Source organism: Ranitomeya imitator, chromosome 2, assembly GCF_032444005.1.
Source record: "Ranitomeya imitator isolate aRanImi1 chromosome 2, aRanImi1.pri, whole genome shotgun sequence".
Classification (NCBI taxonomy): domain Eukaryota; kingdom Metazoa; phylum Chordata; class Amphibia; order Anura; family Dendrobatidae; genus Ranitomeya; species Ranitomeya imitator.
The window spans coordinates 326,045,083-326,068,895 of record NC_091283.1 but is presented as its reverse complement, the minus strand read 5'-3'; the positions used below and the strand labels follow the sequence as shown (position 1 = coordinate 326,068,895).

General features: G+C 42.8%; 1 protein-coding gene across 1 annotated transcript in view; it reads right to left on the bottom strand.

The window, feature by feature from the left end:
* LOC138663534 (oocyte zinc finger protein XlCOF7.2-like) overlaps nt 1-18,461 on the bottom strand; it is a 38,065-nt gene extending 19,604 nt beyond the window's left edge. The window contains exons 1-6 of the mRNA XM_069749775.1: nt 18,265-18,461; nt 9,802-9,951; nt 9,496-9,672; nt 9,289-9,412; nt 9,108-9,205; nt 7,623-7,713 (exon numbers count right to left, since the gene is read on the bottom strand). Coding sequence (XP_069605876.1) covers nt 7,623-7,713; nt 9,108-9,205; nt 9,289-9,412; nt 9,496-9,672; nt 9,802-9,873 — 562 coding nt within the window. The 5' untranslated portion in view covers nt 9,874-9,951; nt 18,265-18,461. The remainder of the gene's footprint in view (nt 1-7,622; nt 7,714-9,107; nt 9,206-9,288; nt 9,413-9,495; nt 9,673-9,801; nt 9,952-18,264) is intronic.
* Nucleotides 18,462-23,813: the final 5,352 nt, after the last annotated feature.

Sequence of the window (23,813 nt, the reverse complement as noted above, 5' to 3'; positions counted from 1 at the left end):
ACCGTCACACTCAGCGACGCTGCAGCGATATAGACAACGAGCCGATCGCTAGAGCGTCGCTGTTTAGGTCGCTGTAGAGACGTCAAACATTATTACTCCAGAACGATGCAGGAGCGATCCAGTGAGGTAACGGCGACTCACTTATCGTTCTCGCTGGTTGTTAGCTCAATGTAAAAACATTGCTGGCATCGTTGCTTTTGATGTCAAACATGACGATACACGCCGACCTGACGACCAAATAAAGTTCTGGACTTCTAACTCCGACCAGCGATGGCACAGCGGGATCCAGATCGCTGCTGCGTGTCAAACACAACGAGATCGCTATCCAGGACACTGCAATGTCACGGATTGTTGTCGTTCTCGCTGTAAAGCTGCTGAGTGTGACGGTACCTTAAATAATGGGTTTTGTTTGCACACTAATTAGGTTCACATACCTTAGGGTTAAATGAGTCGGGTAGGCGAGAGTTTGATTGATGTGCAGATATCTGCCAGTGCTGCAAGTCCATGCAGGGTTGAGTAAGAGATCTGCTGAGTGTATACCTCCTGAGGATCTATGCAATAAGCAGGGAGGACTCCCTCATCCGCGCAGAGCCAAGGACGTCCCGGCCGGTAGCCTCCCTGGTTACACGGAGAGAAGAAAAAAATGTCCAGCACTGCTCGGCAGTGTGTGACGTCACTGAGGCACGGAGCCTCGCTGGGGCCAAAAAACTGAGCACTTGTTCAGGTGGGTAGACCATCCCACCTAAACACAGTCTTTTGGAGCGATATTTTTTGTTATTAAAATTGTGAGATATTTGGCACAATTATATGCGATGCATGTGGCGTACAACTCACAGTGATAAATCTATGAACTGTAAGTAAATATTTTTAGAAAAGCTACAGATTTTTGGGGCAGCAAAATGGTGTCTAAAAATGTTGTAAGACACTACAAAATATTAGATCGTACCTCAAAAAAATAAAAAAAAATAATTTTTGGGCGCACTCACATCTGATGACTGGGCAAAAAATAAATAAATACATTTTCAATTCGTAGATTTGCACACTCTTCAATTACAATGACCAGGCTGTAGTTTGCAGCGTGACCAAGCAAATAAATGTAGAACAAAAGGGGGCTATGGATTGCTTTACAATAAGAGGTTCAGGTATAAGATGTAAAAACAGATAACGGCAGCAATTACAATTACAGTGTGTGGCAGGCAATCCCTAAAGATTGCCTCTAAAGAGCGCCAAATATGCAGGGTGGTGACCCGAACTACCACCGACCAAAGCCAGAAATACTCGGCCAACTCTGAGCATCGCGATGCTCGGGCGAGCACCGAGTAGTGGCGAGCAGGCTCGTTCATCACTAGTGATTACATATGCATCTGTATTGGCTTATAACAGGTCACTGTGCCTCAGTTACCTGCCCCCTATTTTACATAATGCATATAATAGTGTTGATATTATTGTTGAGAATTCCTATAATATTGTGGCTATTGTGAGGCTTAGAGAAAAAATACATCCAGCAAAATGTCACCGGTGATGGCGGCGCCTGCATAGTAGCATCTATAAGTAAGAGATAAATGCTATCGCCGATGATGTCATTTTGCTGGAAGTAATTTATTTTTCTAAGCCTCACAATAGCCACAATATTATAGGCATTATCAACAATAATATCAACACTATTATATGCATTACATAAAATAGGGGGCAGGTTACTGAGGGATCATTGAACTGTCATAAGCCAAAACAGATGAATATATAATCATAGCACGACATAAAACCCCGCCCACAGTCCCACCACAGCCCCGCCCACAGCCCCACCCCAGAGCATGAGAATTTCATTAACTGAAAACTACAAATAAAGATTAAACAACAACCACAAGACGGATTTCATCACCGGGTATCAGTGTAATCAGTATAACGGCGCTGGCCTGACACTGTGTGTAGGTTAAGGTACCGTCACACTAAGCGACGCTGCAGCGATACCGACAACGATGTCGATCGCTGCAGCGTCGCTGTTTGGTCGCTGGAGAGCTGTCACACAGACAGCTCTCCAGCGACCAACGATCCCGAAGTCCCCTGGTAACCAGGGTAAACATCGGGTTACTAAGCGCAGGGCCGCGCTTAGTAACCCGATGTTTACCCTGGTTACCGTTGTAAATGTAAAAAAAAAAACACTACATGCTTACAGTCCCGGTGTCTGGTCAGGCCCCTCGCCTTCAGCTTCCCGCACTGACTGAGCTCCGGCCATAAAGTACAGCGGTGACGTCACCGCTGTGCTCTGCTTTATGGCTGGCCGGCGCTCACCAGTCAGTGTGGGAAGCTGAAGTCGAGGGACATGACCAGACACCGGGAATGTAAGTATGTAGTGTTTGTTTTTTTACATTTACAACGGTAACCAGGGTAAACATGGGGTTACTAAGCGCGGCCCTGCGTTTAGTAACCCCATGTTTACCCTGGTTACCAATGAAGACATCGCTGAATCGGCGTCACACACGCCGATTCAGCGATGTCAGCGGGAGATCCAGCGACGAAATAAAGTGCTGGACTTTCCCCAGCGACCAACGATCTCCCAGCAGGGGCCTGATCGTTGGTCGCTGTCACACATAACGATTTCGTTAACGATATCGTTGCTACGTCACAAAAAGCAACGATATCGTTAACGATATCGTTATGTGTGACGGTACCTTTACTGTGCACAATCCTGCTGACAGGTTCCCTTTAAATTTAGATCTTAGGCATTTCGAAGAGCAGATGGAGAGCTTTTTTTAAGACTATGAGGGAGTTACAGACTCACATAAGTGAGGCAGACCAATCTCACCACAATCAAACTATCATACAGAACGATAGGTAAAAAAAAAGATGTAGAACAAATAAAATGTTACATCCCCAACAACAACGTATGTATGAGGGGAGAACTCCGACAGTAAACCGGAGCTGCACTCATTTATGGTGGACCATTGGAACTACTGTGAGTCCTGACCAGAAGAGTAGAGAAAGTATTAGTGCCCCCATTTCAGGAGAGATTGTGCAGTAATCTGAATTCCTCAGGATCGAAAACCTAATGTCATTTATGACGTGGAGTGAATCCATGAAACCAGGACTCGAGCCAACACATCTCCTGCAGGCGTGAATAAATGTATATTGTAGCCATCAGCCACGCACAGCTTAGAGATATATCATGGCACAGGTGTAGTGTTTTATATTGCAGTATACGAAAACGTGGAAAACCAGCTCCAATAAAATGGCAAAATTCTTTATTAGTCCAACTTCATTAAAAAGGACATCCTTACAAAGTAACAAGGACGCAGGTGGTTACATGAATATAGGCAACGCGTTTCGATCACACGGGATCTTATTCATGCCCATATAAAACCCACATTTAGTCTTGCTTATATAGACAATATGGACCTATCACATACTCAATTGAGATCACATGACAAATAGAAAGGTCCTACAGATCACAACTGCATGCATTCTATCACAAGACAAAACGGAAGGTTACAATAGTAATACATACAATGAATACTTATATAAAATATCAACATAGATGATATAAAATGTCATTCCTTTTGTTCCAACCCAAAAAAAGAAAAAAAGAAACAAATATCTAGCCAATGTGGCAGAGTCACATGATGAGACAAAAGGTCCTACAGACCACAACTGCATACATTTTACCGCACAAAGCAGGCAGGACAAATTCACCAAAAATGCATGTAGAGAATACAGTAAGGAAGATATTAACAATAATGATATAAGATTTCATTCCTTTTATTTAAACCTGCAGGGGAACGGGTGTGTACATCCAAAAGGCTTCTCTGGTTAGTAGCCGCCTTTTTGTGTCACCCCCACGCCTATGTGAGTAAACTTTCTCAATGCCCTGAACTTTTAAAGTTGTAACATCTCCCCTATGTACTGTATTGAAATGTTTGGAAACCATGGATACATTCCTAGTGGTAAAGTTAGAAATATTGGCATCCCTGATATGTTCTGTAATGCGCGTTTTTAGTTTGCGTGTTGTACAGCCTATATATGATAGTTGACAGGCTGTACATTCTACTTTATATACTACATTTTTTGTGTGACAATTAATGAAATTATTTATTTTATAATTCTTGTTTTTTTCTGAGTTAGTGAATATATTCCCAGTTAGAGAGTGTGCACACGTACTGCATGCTGTGGTGCCACATTTAAAAAAACCCTTGTACTCTAACCATGTATTCATTTTAGGTCTAATTGTGATTGTATTCGGAGCAATAATATCCCCAATGGTTTGGGCTTTTCTAGCAACCACGTTAACCCCATCCTTTAAGATATCCATAAGAATATGATCCTCGTACAGGATGGGTAATCTATTTTTAATAATATTCTTAATTTGTCCAAACTGGGAGCTATACTGAAGACACACATGGGGCTTATTATTATAATTATGTCTCGCAGAGCGGTTATTTTTATTCGATGTCAGTAAGTCATCTCTACATTTCTTGTTCACTATTTCTGTGGCCCTATTCAGCGACCAATATGGATATTTGCGGGCACTAAGTTTTTTCTTCAATTCCCCAAATTCTTTAAGTCTGTCTTCTTCCCTGCTGCAATTGTGTTTAGATATAATGAATTCGCCAACCGGTATGGCTTTTATTGTATGGGCTGGATGACTGCTAGCAGCATGCAAGATGGTGTTCCCACTTACCGGTTTAATGTGCGTTTTGCTTGCAATGAATTCATCCTTTATACCAAAAAGATCAAGATCCAAAAAAGAAATACTGTATGGATCCCAAACATGTGTAAGCTTTATACCAAAATCATTAGTATTGATATACTCTACAAATCCCGGTATGGCAGACACATCGCCCCCCCAAATAATGAGGGTGTCATCAATGTATCTGCCATACCAGGAGATGCAATCAACGAATGGGTTATTGGCCGAATAGATATACTCTTGTTCCCATAAGGCCATGGTTAAATTTGCCAAAGATGGGGAATATTTAGCCCCCATTGGAACTCCTGATGTGTGTACATATATCTCATCCCCAAATGTGAAAACATTGTGTTTCATATCTTTTCTTATGAAACACAATGTTTTCACATTTGGGGATGAGATATATGTACAAACATCAGGAGTTCCAGTGGGGGCTAAATATTCCCCATCTTTGGCAAATTTAACCATGGCCTTATGGGAACAAGAGTATATCTATTCGGCCAATAACCCATTTGTTGATTGCATCTCCTGGTATGGCAGATACATTGATGACACCCTCATTATTTGGGGGGGGCGATGTGTCTGCCATACCGGGATTTGTAGAGTATATCAATACTAATGATTTTGGTATAAAGTTTACACATGTTTGGGATCCATACAGTATTTCTTTTTTGGATCTTGATCTTTTTGGTATAAAGGATGAATTCATTGCAAGCAAAACGCACATTAAACCGGTAAGTGGGAACACCATCTTGCATGCTGCTAGCAGTCATCCAGCCCATACAATAAAAGCCATACCGGTTGGCGAATTCATTAGATCTAAACGCAATTGCATCAGGGAAGAAGACAGACTTAAAGAATTTGGGGAATTGAAGAAAAAATTTAGTGCCCGCAAGTATCCATATTGGTCGCTGAATAGGGCCACAGAAATAGTGAACAAGAAATGTAGAGATGACTTACTGACATCGAATAAAAATAACTGTTCTGCGAGACATAATTATAATAATAAGCCCCAAGTGTGTCTTCGGTATAGCTCCCAGTTTGGACAAATTAAGAATATTATTAAAAATAGATTACCCATCCTGTACGAGGATCATATTCTTATGGATATCTTAAAGGATGGGGTTAACGTGGTTGCTAGAAAAGCCCAAACCATTGGGGATATTATTGCTCCGAATACAATCACAATTAGACCTAAAATGAATACATGGTTAGAGTACAAGGGTTTTTTTAAACGTGGCACCACAGCATGCAGTACGTGTGCACACTCTCTAACTGGGAATATATTCACTAACTCAGAAAAAAACAAGAATTATAAAATAAATAATTTCATTAATTGTCACACAAAAAATGTAGTATATAAAGTAGAATGTACAGCCTGTCAACTATCATATATAGGCTGTACAACACGCAAACTAAAAACGCGCATTACAGAACATATCAGGGATGCCAATATTTCTAACTTTACCACTAGGAATGTATCCATGGTTTCCAAACATTTCAATACAGTACATAGGGGAGATGTTACAACTTTAAAAGTTCAGGGCATTGAGAAAGTTTACTCACATAGGCGTGGGGGTGACACAAAAAGGCGGCTACTAACCAGAGAAGCCTTTTGGATGTACACACCCGTTCCCCTGCAGGTTTAAATAAAAGGAATGAAATCTTATATCATTATTGTTAATATCTTCCTTACTGTATTCTCTACATGCATTTTCGGTGAATTTTTCCTACCTGCTTTGTGCGGTAAAATGTATGCAGTTGTGGTCTGTAGGACCTTTTGTCTCATCATGTGACTCTGCCACATTGGCTAGATATTTGTTTCTTTTTTTCTTTTTTTGGGTTGGAACAAAAGGAATGACATTTTATATCATCTATGTTGATATTTTATATAAGTATTCATTGTATGTATTACTATTGTAACCTTCCATTTTGTCTTGTGATAGAATGCATGCAGTTGTGATCTGTAGGACCTTTCTATTTGTCATGTGATCTCAATTGAGTATGTGATAGGTCCATATTGTCTATATCAGCAAGACTAAATGTGGGTTTTATATGGGCATGAATAAGATCCCGTGTGATCGAAACGCGTTGCCTATATTCATGTAACCACCTGCGTCCTTGTTACTTTGTAAGGATGTCCTTTTTAATGAAGTTGGACTAATAAAGAATTTTGCCATTTTATTGGAGCTGGAGTTTCCACGTTTTCGTATACTGCAATTGCTTGGCGTCTTGGTCTGGACGAATCTCTGTGCTCAATTATCTATGGTCTGGTTGGTGAGCTGGCTGCGGCTTATTGCCGTTTATTTTTTTGTAGTGTTTTATATGTAGTTTATCACAATCCTCCTTGAAATTAGTTTTAATACAAATTGAAAAGTCAGGATAAAGGGAAACTGTTGTTATTGTATAGAAATTCATACTTGGCCTCACTGCAGATTTACTGTTGTCGATTATAGAAGCAAAGTTTGGCCAGAAAGACCGGACCTGGTCATGTAGGGACCATATGAGCACATTCAGCAGCACAGAAGGGAGAGAAGGAAGATTCATCCGATAAGATATCAGGGTTCTAGGAAGCCAACAGCATGATTAACCTCCGCTTTCTCTTACACATCATAATTTTTTTCTTGAAGTGATTTTCTAACTTGTCAGCACATTCTACGTACGCTGTCATTTGGCTTTACAGTTCACAGATCTGGGCAGGTAACAGCGTCTCCTAAACTCAGGGGGTAGGTGTATCCTCCAGGTTGTAAGCTCTATAGAAAAGGGCTTTCAATGACCAAAGTCATTAGAACAGTTTTGGATGGAGGAGAATGTTGTGGTCTAGAGGTAAAATGGTGATCACATGATTGTGATACGGCCGGACTACACCACCGATAAAGCAGCCACTGCCGGTGACGGAGAAGAATCTGTGACTTCTCTACATTTAGTGGTTCCTACTCACCTGGGTAGTCATATGTAGGAATCTCCTCTTTACACCATACATCACCCCTCACATATGTCTCTGTAGTATTAATATGGGTCAGATCTTCACCCTGAAACAAATATTGTAAAAGTCACAGACAGATGGAGAAGTCACATCTATGATCAGCTCTAATCCTGCCATCTCCACCGTTTTCATTACACAAGTATCTACTATATAATTGTCAAAGGGTCACTTCCTTCCTTCTTTCTGTCTGTCTGTCACGGAAATCCCAAGTCGATGATTGGTCGCGGCCAGCGGCGGGCACAGTCCGGCTGCGAAGTGGCCGCTCCCTACTCCCCTGCCATCAGTGCCTGCTCCATACTCCCCCCCCCCAGTCAGCGCCCGCCACCCACATAGCATTGTAGCAGTCCGTTAAACCGACTGCGTTACACCGCGGCATAACGTGGTGTAACGCAGTCTGTTAATGCTGCTATTAACCCTATGTGACAAACTTTTTACTATTGATGCTGCCTATGCAGCATCAATAGTAAAAAGATCTAACGTTAAAAATAATTAAAAAAAATAAAAAATCATGATATACTCACCTTCCGGGGCCTTTCCCGCTCCTCGCGACGCTCCGGGCCATACATTGCGGTCTCACGAGATGATGACGTAGCGCTCTCACGAGACCGCTACATCATCATCTCGCGAGACCGCAGTGCATTCTTGGGACCAGAACGTCGCAAGGAGCATCGCTGAGCGCCTTGCCTGGATCCGGGGGGCGCCGGAGGGTGAGTATATAATTATTTTTTATTTTATTTTTTTAACGGGGATATGGTGCCCACACTGCTACATAATACTTGGACTGTGTTATATACTGCGTGGCTGCTACAACTACGTGGGCAGTGTTATATACTAGGTGGGCTGTGCTGTATATTACGTTGGCTGTGTTATATACTACGTGGGCAGTGTTATATACTACGTGGGCAGTGCTATATATTACGTGGTCAGTGTTATATACTGCGTGGGCTGTTATATACTACATGGGCTGTGTTATATACTGCGTGGGCAGTGTTATATATTGCGTGGGCAGTGTTATATACTATGTGGGCAGTGTTATATACTACGTGGGCTGTGCTATATATTACATGGGCTGTGTTATATACTACGCGGCTGTGCTATATACTAAGTGGCTGCTATATACTAAGTGGCTGCTATATACTACGTGGCTATGCTATATACTACGTGGCTGTGTTATATACTATGTGGCTGTGTTATATACCACGTGGCTGTGCTATATACCACGTGGCTGTGCTATATACCACGTGGCTGTCTGTGTTATGTGGGCTGTGCTATATACTATGTGGCTGATATATACATACATACACATTCTAGATGCGTTAGAATCAGGCCACCATCTAGTAAAACATATAACACTGGTGGATAAAACAAGACTGAGCACAAGACCTTCACAGCTGCCTACACATCATGGGGGAGATCTAATGACACCTTCTCTCCATCTACCTGATGATCCTGAGGAACTTTGGGATGTTCTTGTTTACAGTCCTCTGGAAGAAAAGGAAGGCGACATCTCTCTGGTGTTGTCCTCTTACTGGATAGATCTGGAGGAAACACATACAAGGGTTGAATTCATTCTTTACATACAGATATTTATAGGCCGTGTGTATTTAGTCCTGTCTATTACCTGGTGATGCGAGGGGCTGGGGAACCTCCATCATGACGTCCTTGTACAGATCTTTATGTCCTTCTAAATACTCCCACTCCTTCATGGAGAAATAGACAGCGACATCCTGGCACCTTATAAGAACCTGACACATACAATGATATCATCATCACCCCAATCCCTTCATAGTGTAACTGTATAATGTCCCAGCATTCCCAGCAGTGTCACCTCTCCAGTCAGCAGCTCAATGATCTTGTAGGTGAGTTCTAGGATCTTCTGGTCATTGATGTCCTCATGTATCAGGGAGTGAGGTGGAGGCCCCATGATTGGGTTCAGGGGTCTTCCCCATCCCTCAGACACAGGGTCCTGACAGCGATCACTAGAGGTCTTCACTACTGTGTAATCCTGGTAATGGAGAGACACATTAATAAATCTCACTACAGACATTTCCAGAGTCCTCACCTCTCCAGTTCTGTCCGTCTGTTATTTCCATAGATAAGAATGATGTAATGCGACGTCATCAGAATCTCTCACCTCTCCAGTAAGCCGGAAGAGGATCTCTAGGGTGAGGTGTAATATCCTCTCCGCCATCTTGTCTCTGTCCATATCTATCCTTGATGGGTAAATCAGGAAAATTCTCTTATATAGAAGATCTTCACTGAGAGGATCCGATATTGTAGAGACCTGAATGAGAAGATGAGCCGATGTAACATCATAAAAATCTTGTGTAATACAATTACTGGAGATAATAAGGGAAACATATGAGGAGATTTATTATTTTACAGCATTTTTCGTCTTTGCATCTACTAATAAAACCTATATATTTTAGGCCACAGACAACAAGCAGTTTCTCCCTCGGAGTCGGCAGCTGAATGATAACGCTAATTCTCGTCTCATTTACCAACCCTGGAATCGGCATTAGTAATACTGCAGGAGATATTCATTACACGTGACAGGAGAAATAACTACTTCATGATGAGGACGACATCTTCATCTTCTACTACGGCTCTAGAAACATATTTGTCCAGAGTCAGTCACTGACTCCATCACACCGGCCGTCTATATGAAGGTTTCCCGTCTTCCCCGCACTGTAATCTTCTATCACGTTAGATCTCAGGTCTGATTCACACACAGAAGTTTGAAGCTTTTTTAAAAGATATTTTTGTAAGAACCAAGACAGGAGATATTTGATAGCAATGTCTCCATGTACAGTGTTTTATTCTCTCTTTATATTATGCTTTTTTTTTTTTTTTAGCATTTTCTTGTAGGCTTCCATATATTAGACGAAAAACACAAAGTGGCTATATGGTATCAAAAATGGGAATAAGTGAGTTATTATCTAGTTTTTTGGGTGGTAGAGTATTGTGTGTGGGGCATCTCATATTATCATAATGTGTTTGAAGGTTGGCGGTACTGTAAGAAGATTATACTGTGTGGGGGCCCTGTACCATGAGACAGGCCCTGTGCCACGAGACCATGAGAGGGTCATGTGCCATCAAACTTAATGAGAATTTCACAAGAAAAACAATGGTGTGAATGGTGTAAATAACTCATGAAAGAATAAAGTTATGTTAAAAGCAAGCACACCATTGTTTTTCTTGTGAAATTCTCAATAAGTTTGATGTGTCACGTGACCGTCTTCCCATTGGAAAAAATAAAGTTGGATCCAAAATAGCAGACTTCAAAATGGCCGCCATGGTCACCACGAATCTTGAAACATTTTCCCCCTCCCATATACTAATGTGCCAAAAGTGTGCGCTAGCCATGTGCCGTCATTGAGTGACAGGCCCTGAGACGCGGGCTGCAGCGTTTCCGGGTCCGTCACTGCTAGCGCAGATAGAGCTAGCAGATGCTCTATCTGCGCTAGCGATGGTGCCAAGTCGGCACTTGCGTTACAGCAGCCCGTTTAACGTATGTGTTGAACGGGCTGCTGTAACGCAGTGTGAACCCAGCCTTATCTATCTATCCATCTATCTATGGATCTGTCTATTATCTATCTATCTGTGTGTAAACATTATTTTTCAATGGAGTATGTAAATGAAGAGGTTGGACAAGAAATGACATAACAATTCTTTTTTTTTTGCTAAATAATAGATCTTTATTTAGCTTACAAAAATGCATGAAAATCCGCATGAAAAACGCATCAAATTTTTACCTGCGTTTTCTGCCAAGAGAGGAAGAACCTGAGCTGAAAATTCTACAGGCAAATCCACAACGTGTGCACATACCCTTAGACGGACGCCATCATATGAAAATCTTTTTTTCTGCTATTTTCCACCCCATAATTTGGGGTGCGTCTTAGGCTACTTTCACACTAGCGTTAACTGCAAACCGTCACAAAAACGTCTTTTTTCCGAAAAAACGGATGCGTCAAAAAAGTGGAAAACGTATGCAACGCATACAGCATTTCGACGGATCCGTCGCAAATCCGATAAACGGTTGCGTTGAAATGCTGGATGCGTTGCATACGTTGCATCCGTTTTTACGACGGATCCGTTGTTAAAATGGGAGGCACCAAAATTTGATTGGCTACTGGAAAATAAGGGAAATCTATATACTGACTGTATTTACAGCCCATCTTTGAGGGTTTTAGTTTAGTGGCAAGGATGGATGGTGTACTTGGGAGGATTGCGAGTTTGGTTACTGACGTTATATTTGAGACGAATCGCCTGGATATCATAGTGCGGGAGAAGGAGGCGGCAGCAGAAAGACGGAGGATGCAACGGAGAGTGCGACGATTCTGGATACATCCAATCAATGAGCTGCGGATGACCAGGGGTGTCCAGTCCACTCTCTATCTGGAGTTGCGGTGCAACCCACAGAAATTCTTCAATTATGTACAGATGAGGATGGAACATTTCGATTATTTGGTTGGAAAACTAGAGGAGGTCATCCAAAGGCAGGACACAAGGATGAGGCTTGCCATCACACCGGCGGAGCGGCTCCTGGTGACACTGCGGTAAGCATCTTTTTTTTATGTCATTGCTCATATTGAATGTTATTACATGCTGCAGACAAAACTGCGCTAACACATTGCGCAGCATTTTCTGCAGCATGTAATTTTTTGGTTTGTTTGAGGCCATTCCACTGGTTTTTTTTTCTTATGTCATTGGTCATATTGAATGTTATTACATGCTACAGACAAAACTGCGCTGACACATTGCGCACCATTTTCTGCAGCATGTAATTTTTTGGGTTGTTTGAGGCCATTCCACTGGTTTTTTTTGTTGATGGTATGTGCAATTTTTTTTTACATTTTTTTTTTCTGCAGCTTCCTAGCTAGGTGTGAGTCTCTGACTTCACTCCATTTCCAATTCAGACTGGGGATTTCCACTATTGGCGGAATAGTGAAGGACACATGTCGGGCTGTTTGGGACACTTTACAGCCGGAGTATATCCCACAACCATCAATGGAGATCTGGTTGAGAAGTGCAGAACAATTTGAGAGAATTTGCAATTTCCCAAATTGTGTTGGTGCCGTGGACGGCAAACACATAAGGATTGCAAAACCGGCAGGAACAGGATCTGAGTACTACAACTATAAAAAATACTTCTCCATTGTACTCATGGCTATTGCAGACGCCAACTGACGATTCCTTGCTGTGGACATAGGAGCCTACGGCCGTTCCAACGACTCCCAAGTGTTCAAAAACTCTCCGATGGGTCTTTGTCTGTATGGAGATACATACAATTTCCCGCCAGCCAGACCGCTCCCAGGAACAAGTGAACCAGCCTTGCCCTATGTGTGTGTAGATGAGGAAGCCTTTCAACTGTCGCCGCACCTACTGAAACCATACAGCAGCCGTGAATTAAACCGTACCAAGCGGTTATTTAATTACCGTCTCACTAGAGCAAGAAGAGAAGTAGAGTGCTCTTTCGGTATATTGACGGCAAAGTGGAGAGTTCTGCTGACGGCAATAAAACTGGAAACCAAAACTGTAGACGATGTTGTGAAGGCATGTGTGGTGCTCCATAACTTTGTCATTTCAAAGGAGCCCGTTACCTTGGATGACGAAGAATTGGAGACAACCTTGTGGGATTACCGCAGTGCCTCTGTTCGCTCCACAGGTTCTGTTACTAGGATGAGGGACCAGTTTGCGGATTATTTTTTGTCACCTGTTGGGCGGATTCCATGGCAAGACATCATTGTGTACCATGTTTTTCATGGCTTTTGTTGTTTATGTAAAAATTATGTTTCTAGCAAAAAAAAATAAAAAAATCCCAAAGCGTGGTTTGCTTGATAATATAAGACCATTTTGTTATACCTTTCAAACGTCTGGTGTTTCTTTTCACTTAACCTTTAATATTTACCCTATTACTTTAATGAATCAACACACACACAGAGTAGATTTTAAATCAGAAAGATTTTTATTTTAAACCTTGTTGTTTTTTTTAATCATTTTAAAAAACCATTTGGTTTTTCTGTTCAAAATAACTGTTTTTCTTTTCAAAATAACTTTTTTTTTTAACATTTACAAACTTATAATTTTTGGACTACAAGTCTTGGTAGTGTCGGGTGGAGTAACTATGGGAGGAGGGGCTGGAATGTTGGACCACGTCGGTAGGTGGGATTGGGGAAACCCTACTTGTTTGGTCTGCAGTGGAAGGGTGGTGAAAAGCAGGAGGCTGACCAGAGGGGGGTTGTGTTGGGGTATTTGTATAACTGAATGGGGAAGGAAAGCTGGGCAAGGAAGAAGAAAACACTGGGGAATACATTTGGGTTGTGGGCCTGGTTTGGTATTGGGACTGACGTTGATATTGGGGGGCATGATGTTGAAATGGTGACTGGGATGTGTGGGGAGGTGTGGGGGTAGATTGGCGTTCGTGGAGGACCTTGAGTAGAGCATTATGGCAGCTATTCATTACCCGCATCTGCTGATCAAAAGAAAGCTTTTCCATGCTCCTGAGCATGGATTGAAAAAAAAGATTGGCCGGAGATTGACTTACATCTAAATGCAGCCTATCCAAGCGACTGCTGGTTTCATGGTGGGTTTCACTGATGCGTGATTGCACCATGTTGAAACCAGCAGTCACTTGTTCTCCCAAAATTTTAAAAGAACTTTGGAAGGATGCATTTAGATGTAAGAACTCAGGAGCATAGCTCCTTTCCTGACCCCTCTGTCGCTGCCGCCACGAACCTAACGGTGGTGTAGAGGTGGCAGGGTCAGAGGGGTGGGGTAAAGGGAACGCTATCTGTTGACCATCAGATGCGAGTAACGAAGGGTGCGCTCCAGTGCTTGAGGTGGATGAAGTGGAGGGGTCAGAGGTGTGGGGCCTACCGATGTGGTCCCCGGTGGCGGACTCAGGAGGGATCGCTCCAGAGGGTGCAGAGGAAGATGCAGGCGCACGGTGGCTGGAGAAGGTGCTGTGAAAGAAAAAACAAAATTAATATATTGATACGAAAAAGCCCGGACTGAAACAAAAGTTTTGTGATTAGACAGGTTAACATGGTTATTACTGGGATGTTGAATACTTACACTCTACTCAGCATGGTTCGCCTCAAGAAGGAGAGGGCAGGGGCGTATCTGTAGCTCCTCTTCTTCCTTCCTGCTGAGCCACTCGGGACCTGCATCTCCTCGTTGAATTCCCTCTTAAAGCGATCCCTCAGTGACCGCCACCGATTCCTAACCTTGCCACCTGTGAAGACAGGAATGAAGAAAAAAAAAAAATGGTAAATGCAAGACATTACATTCCGCTCTAAACATCACTGAAAAGTGAATACTTACATAGTTTGCTCTGCTGCTGTGGAAGAAGGTTCTCCCACCTTGGAAAGATGTTATGGCATACTTACAACCAGAGCCGACGGGTGACACTGGTATCAGCATGCCTGCGGTCAGCCATGTTCCACAGCGGCTCCCGCTCGCGAACCTCCTCGATTAGGGCTTCGATTTCAATATCAAAATCTTCGGCGGGAGCACACTGTGAAGCCTGTGAGAAAAAAAAATAAAAAAATAAAAATTAGTAGACTGAAAAACAAAATTACCTATCGAAGCCCCACAAAAAACCAACTCACTGATGGCCGACCGCGGCGTCGATTCCGCCGACTCTGGGAGCACCTGGGAGAACCTTCACGCTGTGCTGGAAGTTCAGCAGCAGCAGCAGCAGCAGGAGACTGAAATAAAGGATAACAAAAATTAGCTTTAATGTATGTATATGTTTTCTGTGTTACGTTATATATGAAATTCTGTTTTGTGTATAGTGCAGTGTGATGTGTGAAGCAAGTGTTTCGCCTCTACTTACAATTGGTTCCTCTTCCGCTTGGATGTCTCCACCCGTCTCGGTCCCTTCTGACAGCTCCTCATCGGATTCTGATTCCTGTTTAAACATAATAAATGCATGTAGTGAATAAAAATGATGTAAATTTAAAAAAAAAAAAAAAAAAAATTGTTTACTTACCGATACGAGCTGTTGCTGTGGAGGAGGGCTGTCAGAAGAGGACATTGTGTTCCTGGTGTTAAGGCCGGTGGCTTTGGTCCTGGTGGCTACGGCCGGTGGCTGTGGTCCTGGTGGCTACAGCCGGTGGCTGTGGTCCTGGTGGCTACGGCCGGTGGCTGTGGTCTTGGTGGGTCTATAAGTTAAAAAGACACTTACAATCTGCTCTACACATTGAAGTAGCAGATTTGGGGTCTTCAAAACTTACTTTGAAAAATTTGAGGATGTGATCCTGGTGGCTACGGCCGGTGGCTTTGGTCCTGGTGGCTACGGCCGGTGGCTTTGGTCCTGGTGGCTACGGCCGGTGGCTTTGGTCCTGGTGGCTACGGCCGGTGGCTGTGGTCCTGGTGGCTACGGCCGGTGGCTGTGGTCCTGGTGGCTACGGCCGGTGGCTGTGGTCCTGGTGGGTCTGTAAGTTAAAAAGACACTTGCAATCGGCTCTACACATTGAAGTAGCAGATTTGGGGTCTTCAAAACTTACTTTGAAAAATTTGAGGATGTGGTCCTGGTGGCTACGGCCGGTGGCTTTGGTCCTGGTGGCTACGGCCGGTGGCTTTGGTCCTGGTGGCTACGGCCGGTGGCTTTGGTCCTGGTGGCTACGGCCGGTGGCTTTGGTCCTGGTGGCTACGGCCGGTGGCTGTGGTCCTGGTGGCTACGGCCGGTGGCTGTGGTCCTGGTGGCTACGGCCGGTGGCTGTGGTCCTGGTGGGTCTGTAAGTTAAAAGGACACTTGCAATCTGCTCTACACATTGAAGTAGCAGATTTGGGGTCGTCAAAACTTACTTTGAAAAATTTGAGGATGTGGTCCTGGTGGCTACGGCCGGTGGCTATGGTCCCTAGTGTATCTGTAATATAATAAGTATAATGGATTTATAGTTAGACCACCGCAGAACTAGGTAATGTTTAACAATAAACACCCTGTTTTAAAATGTGAGAAATAGCTGAAAACCAAAACCCAAAAACAGGTGCATGTTATACCATTCATTTCCATGTCCCAAAAAAAAAAAAAAATTTAAAATGAGACACCATGGAAAAATATTTTTACCACATTTTTTTTTTTAAATAACCTCCCCCAAAAAACCTTCCAAGGATAACCTTTAGTAAAAAAATGAGCCCTCAACCAACTCTGTATTGCATGTGTACCATTGGTACATACACCAGTTTTAAATTTACCTTTATGAAATTATACTACGGACAATTTTTTAAACATTTTATTATTATTTTTTTGCTTTTTTTTTTAAATCACAATGGAGCAGAAATCTTTATTTTAAATACAAGTACATCAACTGGGAATGGTTTCAATAGTAAAAAAAATCAACACTTTAAAAAAAAAAAAAAAACACTCACACATTCTAACCACGAGCTGCAGACCACTAGACTTTGCAATAATACATCAGATAAAAAAAAAAAAAATTCACACAGGCTGCACAAACCACTATACTAGTAAATACATCAAAAAAGTACATTAACCAATATGGCATTGACAAATGCACATGCAAACAACAAGACGCACACAAACATACCTGCAAGTCATAACACAAGCATAACACATGAACAGGCATAATATTAGCGAAGGCATAATAAGGTGCAGGCACGTGAACACATACATACAAAAGCACACAGCAGTACAAAAATACACACACACACACACACACACGGCCATCAGTCCTCCGGCTGGAGCTTGATGTCTTCACAGTGGCAGGCCTCAGGGTGGATCTGGACTCTAGCAGGGCACTGGCTGTTGCAGGACGACGGCAGGCCTCAGGTTGTATTCAGGTTTTAAGCTCTTGCTGTAGTCAGTACGTCATACACAAATGCACACACACACACACAAATGCGCGCACACACACACAAATGGCAATACTCACACTGTTGGAGTGTGTCTGGAAGGTCCTTGCTGCCAGGCTGGCGTCTTGCTGTCAGGCTGGGGTCTTGATGTCCGGCTGGGGTCTTGTTATCAGGCTGGGGTCTTGATGGCAGTCTTGCTGGCTTCTTCTCTGGTGTCTTCTTGCTGGCATATGTGGGGTTGAAGGCCCAGGCCAGGTTTATATAGATTTGGGGATGTCTGGCCAATTAGCTAAAAATCCTGGTTCTGAGCATGCTCAGTAGAAAAAAACGTATTGCAGCGCTGCATTGCGTCGTACGACGTGTCTCGACGCATCCGTCGCTCATAGACTTTCATTGTAGCCAAAGAAGCATGCCGCTGGATGCGTCGCGACACGTTTTTTTGTCAGAGCCAAAAAACGTTACAATCTACGTTTTTCCAGACGACGTGTCGCCTAATTTCGACGCATCCGTCGTACGACGTATACTGACGTATGCCAATCCGTCGCAATACGTCGCCAATACAAGTCTATGGGGAAAAAACGCATCCTGCAAGCACTTTTGCTGGATGCGTTTTTTCGGCAAAACGACGCATTTGAACGTATTGCAGTTAACGCTAGTGTGAAAGTAGCCTTATAGTCCGAAAAATACAATAGTTTTAGAGAGAAAAAAAAATTGCACATAATAGTTTCATACGTAGCGAGTTAGTGTATCGGACGTCACAGTATTTGGTGACGAGTACCTGTACAGAGACGGAGGTTGCGTCTTCCTTTTGCACAAAAAAAGGTCATCGCCGGGTAATTTCTAGTGCATTATTGGAGCGTACGTCACATTGTTGATGACGTTCATTTTTCTTTTGCAAACAAATAATTATTTTCGTTAAGTAAATTTTTAGGTAATGCATTAGGGTAGCATACGTTGCATTGTTGATAACGTCTGTTTTTCTTTTGCAGAAAAAAAAGAAGAGTTAGTGCCAGATAAATTTATAGAGTGGAAATTAGTGTAGTGAACATATCTAATTTTTTTTATACAAACTTTCTTTTTTACATCTATTTTTTCTTTTCAATTTTTTCTTCTAAGTGCTTCTTCTACATTTTTATAATAGGAAGAAAATTAGTGCAGCACAAAGAAAGAGTCCGGGTGCAGAGCCCCCCAGGCAAATACCAAACCTCAATGATAAAAATCCAGAAAAATTGGAGGCAGCACACCGTTTGTAGTGAAAAGGAGCTATTTAATCAGCCCAGAAGGCAACATTTCGGATAGCTTGAGAAAGGCTCCTGTTGAGACTGAAACGTCGCTTTCTGGGCTGATTAAATAGCTCCTTTTCACTACAAACGGTGTGCTGTCTCCAATTTTTCTGGATTTTTACTTTTTATAATAGATAGTATCCAATACACAAGCCTTACACATTACATGTATAAAAGCACCACTTACACACATATTCCCGGAGGTTTGCAAGAAAAAATAAAAATGGCCATTCATCAAAATGGTATTTACCAGAGGAGGCATACGCTTTCCTTGCCTCCAACACAGATTCAACCAGTGAGGAAGATCCCACATTTCTTTTGTCCTCCTCCTCCTCATTTAGTTAGGAAGGACCTCTGGTAAGGCACCCTAGGACCCAGACAACCCCTCCAATTGATCCCACATAGATTGCACTCCCTGAAAATTATCAGCCCATCATTCAGGATTTCATCAACAGCTCAGGAATCCAGTTTGACACCAATGGCCTCACTGAAATTGACTTCTTCAAATTCTTTTTCAGTGAGGAAATAATAAATCTTATGGTGGCCCCGACAAACTTGTATGCCCATCTATTTTTCACCCAAAATCCCACGTCATCATACACCAGCTGGACCCCTGTCGATGCAGCAGTGATGATGACATTTTGGGGAATTGTGCTGCACATCGCCTTAGTCCGAAAACCAGAGCTTTGGCGATACTGGAATACTGATATTCTCTACAGTACACCGGTATTCTGTACGGCCATGGCAAGGACACAATTTGAATAGATCCAAAAATGATTGCATTATAATGATAATGCGCAGTGTCATACAACCTCCAAAGGATCATCGCTATATATGAATCTCTGGTTCATTTCAAAGGGAGGCTAAAATTTCAACAATACCTGCCCAGTAAGAGGTCCAGGTATGCAACAAACTGTACAAACTGTGCGAAAGTACCTCAGGGTACACCCACAGATTTAGGGTCTACAAGGGAAAGGACACCCAGATTAACCCCCCTGAATGCCATCTTGTCCTGGGGGGCGAGAGTGAAAATTGTGTGGGAATTGCTGCACCCACTGCTGGATAAGGGTTATCACTAGTGATGAGCGAGTGTACTCGTTGCTCGGGTTTTCCCGAGCATGCTCGGGTGACCTCTGAGTATTTGTTAGTGCTCAGAGATTTAGTTTTCATTGCGGCAGCTGAATAATTTACAGCTACTAGCCAGACTGAGTACATGTGGGGGTTGCCTGGTTGCTAGGGACTCCCCACATGTAATCAAGCAGGCTACTAGTTGTAAATCATTCAGCTGCCACGATGATAGCTAAATCTCCAAGCAGTCATAAGTACTCGGAGGTCACCCGAGAGTGCTCGGGGAAAACCCCAGAAACGAGTACACTCGCTCATCACTAGTTATCACCTCTACATTGATACCTTTTACACCAGCATCCCACTCTTCAAGGCCTTATCTCTCAGAAGGCACCATGTGAAAAAATCAGAGAGGCCTCCCTAAGCCGCTAATTGGGCAAACGCAGAGAAAAGGCAAAAGCTGAGCCCAATGCAGCAACAACTTGCTGGTGGTCAAGTTTAAGGACAAAAGGGATGTTCTTATCTTCACCACCATACACCGTGACAACAGCTCCCTTGTCACTGTTCGTGGTACCACAACACCAGTCCCAAAGCCAGATTGTAACTTGGATTACAATCGGTACATGAGGTGTAGATTTCTTAGATCAGATCCTCCAACCATACAGTGCCATGCGAAAAGCTAAAGTATGGTCCAAAAATTGGCTGTGCACATTGTATAGATGGCACCAAACAATATTTTTCTGCTGTTCTGATCTGCAGGCAATACAGGGACCTTCCTTCTGTTTCAGGAGGTCACCAAGGCCATAATGTTTGGCACTCAGGAAGGTGAGGGTTCCGGTACTTTTGAAACTGATAGTGCCAGTATTGTCCCAGGTCAACATTTTCAAGGATCGGTTCCCCAAACTGCGAAGAAAGGAAGATCACAAAAACGGTGCAGAGTATGCTCCAAGAGGGGAATCTGAAAGGACACAACTTACCATTGCGAAACCTGCCCTAAGAAACATGGTCTTTGAATTAAGGATTGCTTCAAAGCGTACAGGTCCACAAATTAATAAAAATTAGTTTTTACCCTGTTGACACAACACACTTTTACAATCTGATTTACTCCACACATCTTATACAAAACACCACATTACAAATTCATACAGTTAGGGCCAGAAATATTTGGACAGTGACACAATTTTCGCGAGTTGGGCTCTGCATGCCACCACATTGGATTTGAAATGAAACCTCTACAACAGAATTCAAGTGCAGATTGTAACGTTTAATTTGAAGGGTTGAACAAAAATATCTGATGGAAAATGTAGGAATTGTACACATTTCTTTACAAACACTCCACATTTTAGGAGGTCAAAAGTAATTGGACAAATAAACATAACCCAAACAAAATATTTTTATTTTCAATATTTTGTTGCAAATCCTTTGGAGGCAATCACTGCCTTAAGTCTGGAACCCATGGACATCACCAAACGCTGGGTTTCCTCCTTCTTAATGCTTTGCCAGGCCTTTACAGCCGCAGCCTTCAGGTCTTGCTTGTTTGTGGGTCTTTCCGTCTTAAGTCTGGATTTGAGCAAGTGAAATGCATGCTCAATTGGGTTTAGATCTGGAGATTGACTTGGCCATTGCAGAATGTTCCACTTTTTGGCACTCATGAACTCCTGGGTAGCTTTGGCTGTATGCTTGGGGTCATTGTCCATCTGTACTATGAAGCGCCGTCCAATCAACTTTGCAGCATTTGGCTGAATCTGGGCTGAAAGTATATTCCGGTACACTTCAGAATTCATCCGGCTACTCTTGTCTGCTCTTATGTCATCAATAAACACAAGTGACCCAGTGCCATTGAAAGCCATGCATGCCCATGCCATCACGTTGCCTCCACCATGTTTTACAGAGGATGTGGTGTGCCTTGGATCATGTGCCGTTCCCTTTCTTCTCCAAACTTTTTTCTTCCCATCATTCTGGTACAGGTTGATCTTTGTCTCATCTGTCCATAGAATACTTTTCCAGAACTGAGCTGGCTTCTTGAGGTGTTTTTCTGCAAATTTAACTCTGGCCTGTCTATTTTTGGTATTGATGAATGGTTTGCATCTAGATGTGAACCCTTTGTATTTACTGTCATGGAGTCTTCTCTTTACTGTTGACTTAGAGACAGATACACCTACTTCACTGAGAGTGTTCTGGACTTCAGTTGATGTTGTGAACGGGTTCTTCTTCACCAAATTAAGTATGCGGCGATCATCCACCACTGTTGTCATCCGTGGATGCCCAGGCCTTTTTGAGTTCCCAAGCTCACCAGTCAATTCCTTTTTTCTCAGAATGTACCCAACTGTTGATTTTGCTACTCCAAGCATGTCTGCTATCTCTCTGATGGATTTTTTCTTTTTTTTCAGCCTCAGGATGTTCTGCTTCACCTCAATTGAGAGTTCCTTTGACCGCATGTTGTCTGCTCACAGCAACAGCTTCCAAATGCAAAACCACACACCTGGAATCCACCCCTGACCTTTTAACTACTTCATTGATTACAGGTTAACGAGGGAGACACCTTCAGAGTTAATTGCAGCCCTTAGAGTCCATTGTCCAATTACTTTTGGTCCCTTGAAAAAGAGGACGCTATGCATTAGAGAGCTATGATTCCTAAACCCTTTCTCCGATTTGGATGTGGAAACCATCATACTGCAGCTGGGAGTGTGCACTTTCAGCCCATATTATATATATAATTGTATTTCTGAACATGTTTTTGTAAACAGCTAAAATAACAAACTTGTGTCACTGTCCAAATATTTCTGGCCCTAACTGTACACTAGTAAAACTAAAAACATAATCATTACTATAAAACTATGCCTCTAGATAAATTCTTTGAGGGATGTAGTTTCCAAAATGGGGTCCCTTATGGAGTATCCAAGTAAAAAAAGAGAAGTGTATCTAGCGAGCGTAGAAGGAACAGTGATAGATCTTCCATTGGGTGAATTATCTCACCAATTGGAAGATTATTGATTACATGACGGTATGACAAGAGGAAGCTTATAAAATACTATTTACCTCTGAGAATTTTTTTATACGGTGTTACAGATATTATTTAATCTGCATAGCCAGATAAACTAATATCTAGTAAGTTCACAGTCTCGATATGATGTTGGTAAGTGAATTTCAGATTAAAACAGTTACTATTCAAATAATCAATAAGGGTATGTTCACACGTTCCTGATTTCCATCCTTTTTTTTTCAGGACTAAAACCGCAGCTCTTGGCAGAAAACGCAGGTCCTTTTTTTGGTGCTTTTTTGGTGCGTTTTTTGATCCTTTTTTTATGCAGTTTTCTATGCAGAGTCTGTGTGTTTTCTAGGAAGTTTTTTAGGGTTAAAATGGCTGAAAATACCCTAACCCTACCCCTAACCCTACCCCTAACCCTATTCTAACCTTAGTGGAAAAAAAAAAATTCTTAATTTTTTTATTGTCCCTACCTATGGGGGTGACAAAGGGGGGGGGGTCATTTACTATTTTTTTATTTTGATCACTGAGATAGGTTATATCTCAGTGATCAAAATGCACTTTGGAACGAATCTGCCGGCCGGCAGATTCGGCGGGCGCACTGCGCATGCGCCCGCCATTTTGCAAGATGGCGGCGCCCAGGGAGAAGCCGGACGGACACCGGGAGGCCGGGTAAGTATAAGGGGGGGAGATGAGGGCACGGGGGGGGGCATCGGAGCAAGGGGGGGAGGCATCGGAGCACGGGGGGGGCATCGGAGCACGGGGGGGCATCGGAGCATGGGGGGGTGGGATCAGGGCAGCCACACTCCGCCCAAGTACTTCCGCCCGCTTCCCCGCACTTCCTGCTGCAGCGGTTCGGCACCACAAACCGCAATAAAACCCGCAGATATATTTTTGATCTGCGGGTTTTACTGCGGGTTTGACCTCACAATGGAGGTCTATGGGTGCAGAACCGCTGCGGCTCCGAAAAAAGAAGTGACATGCTCCTTCTTT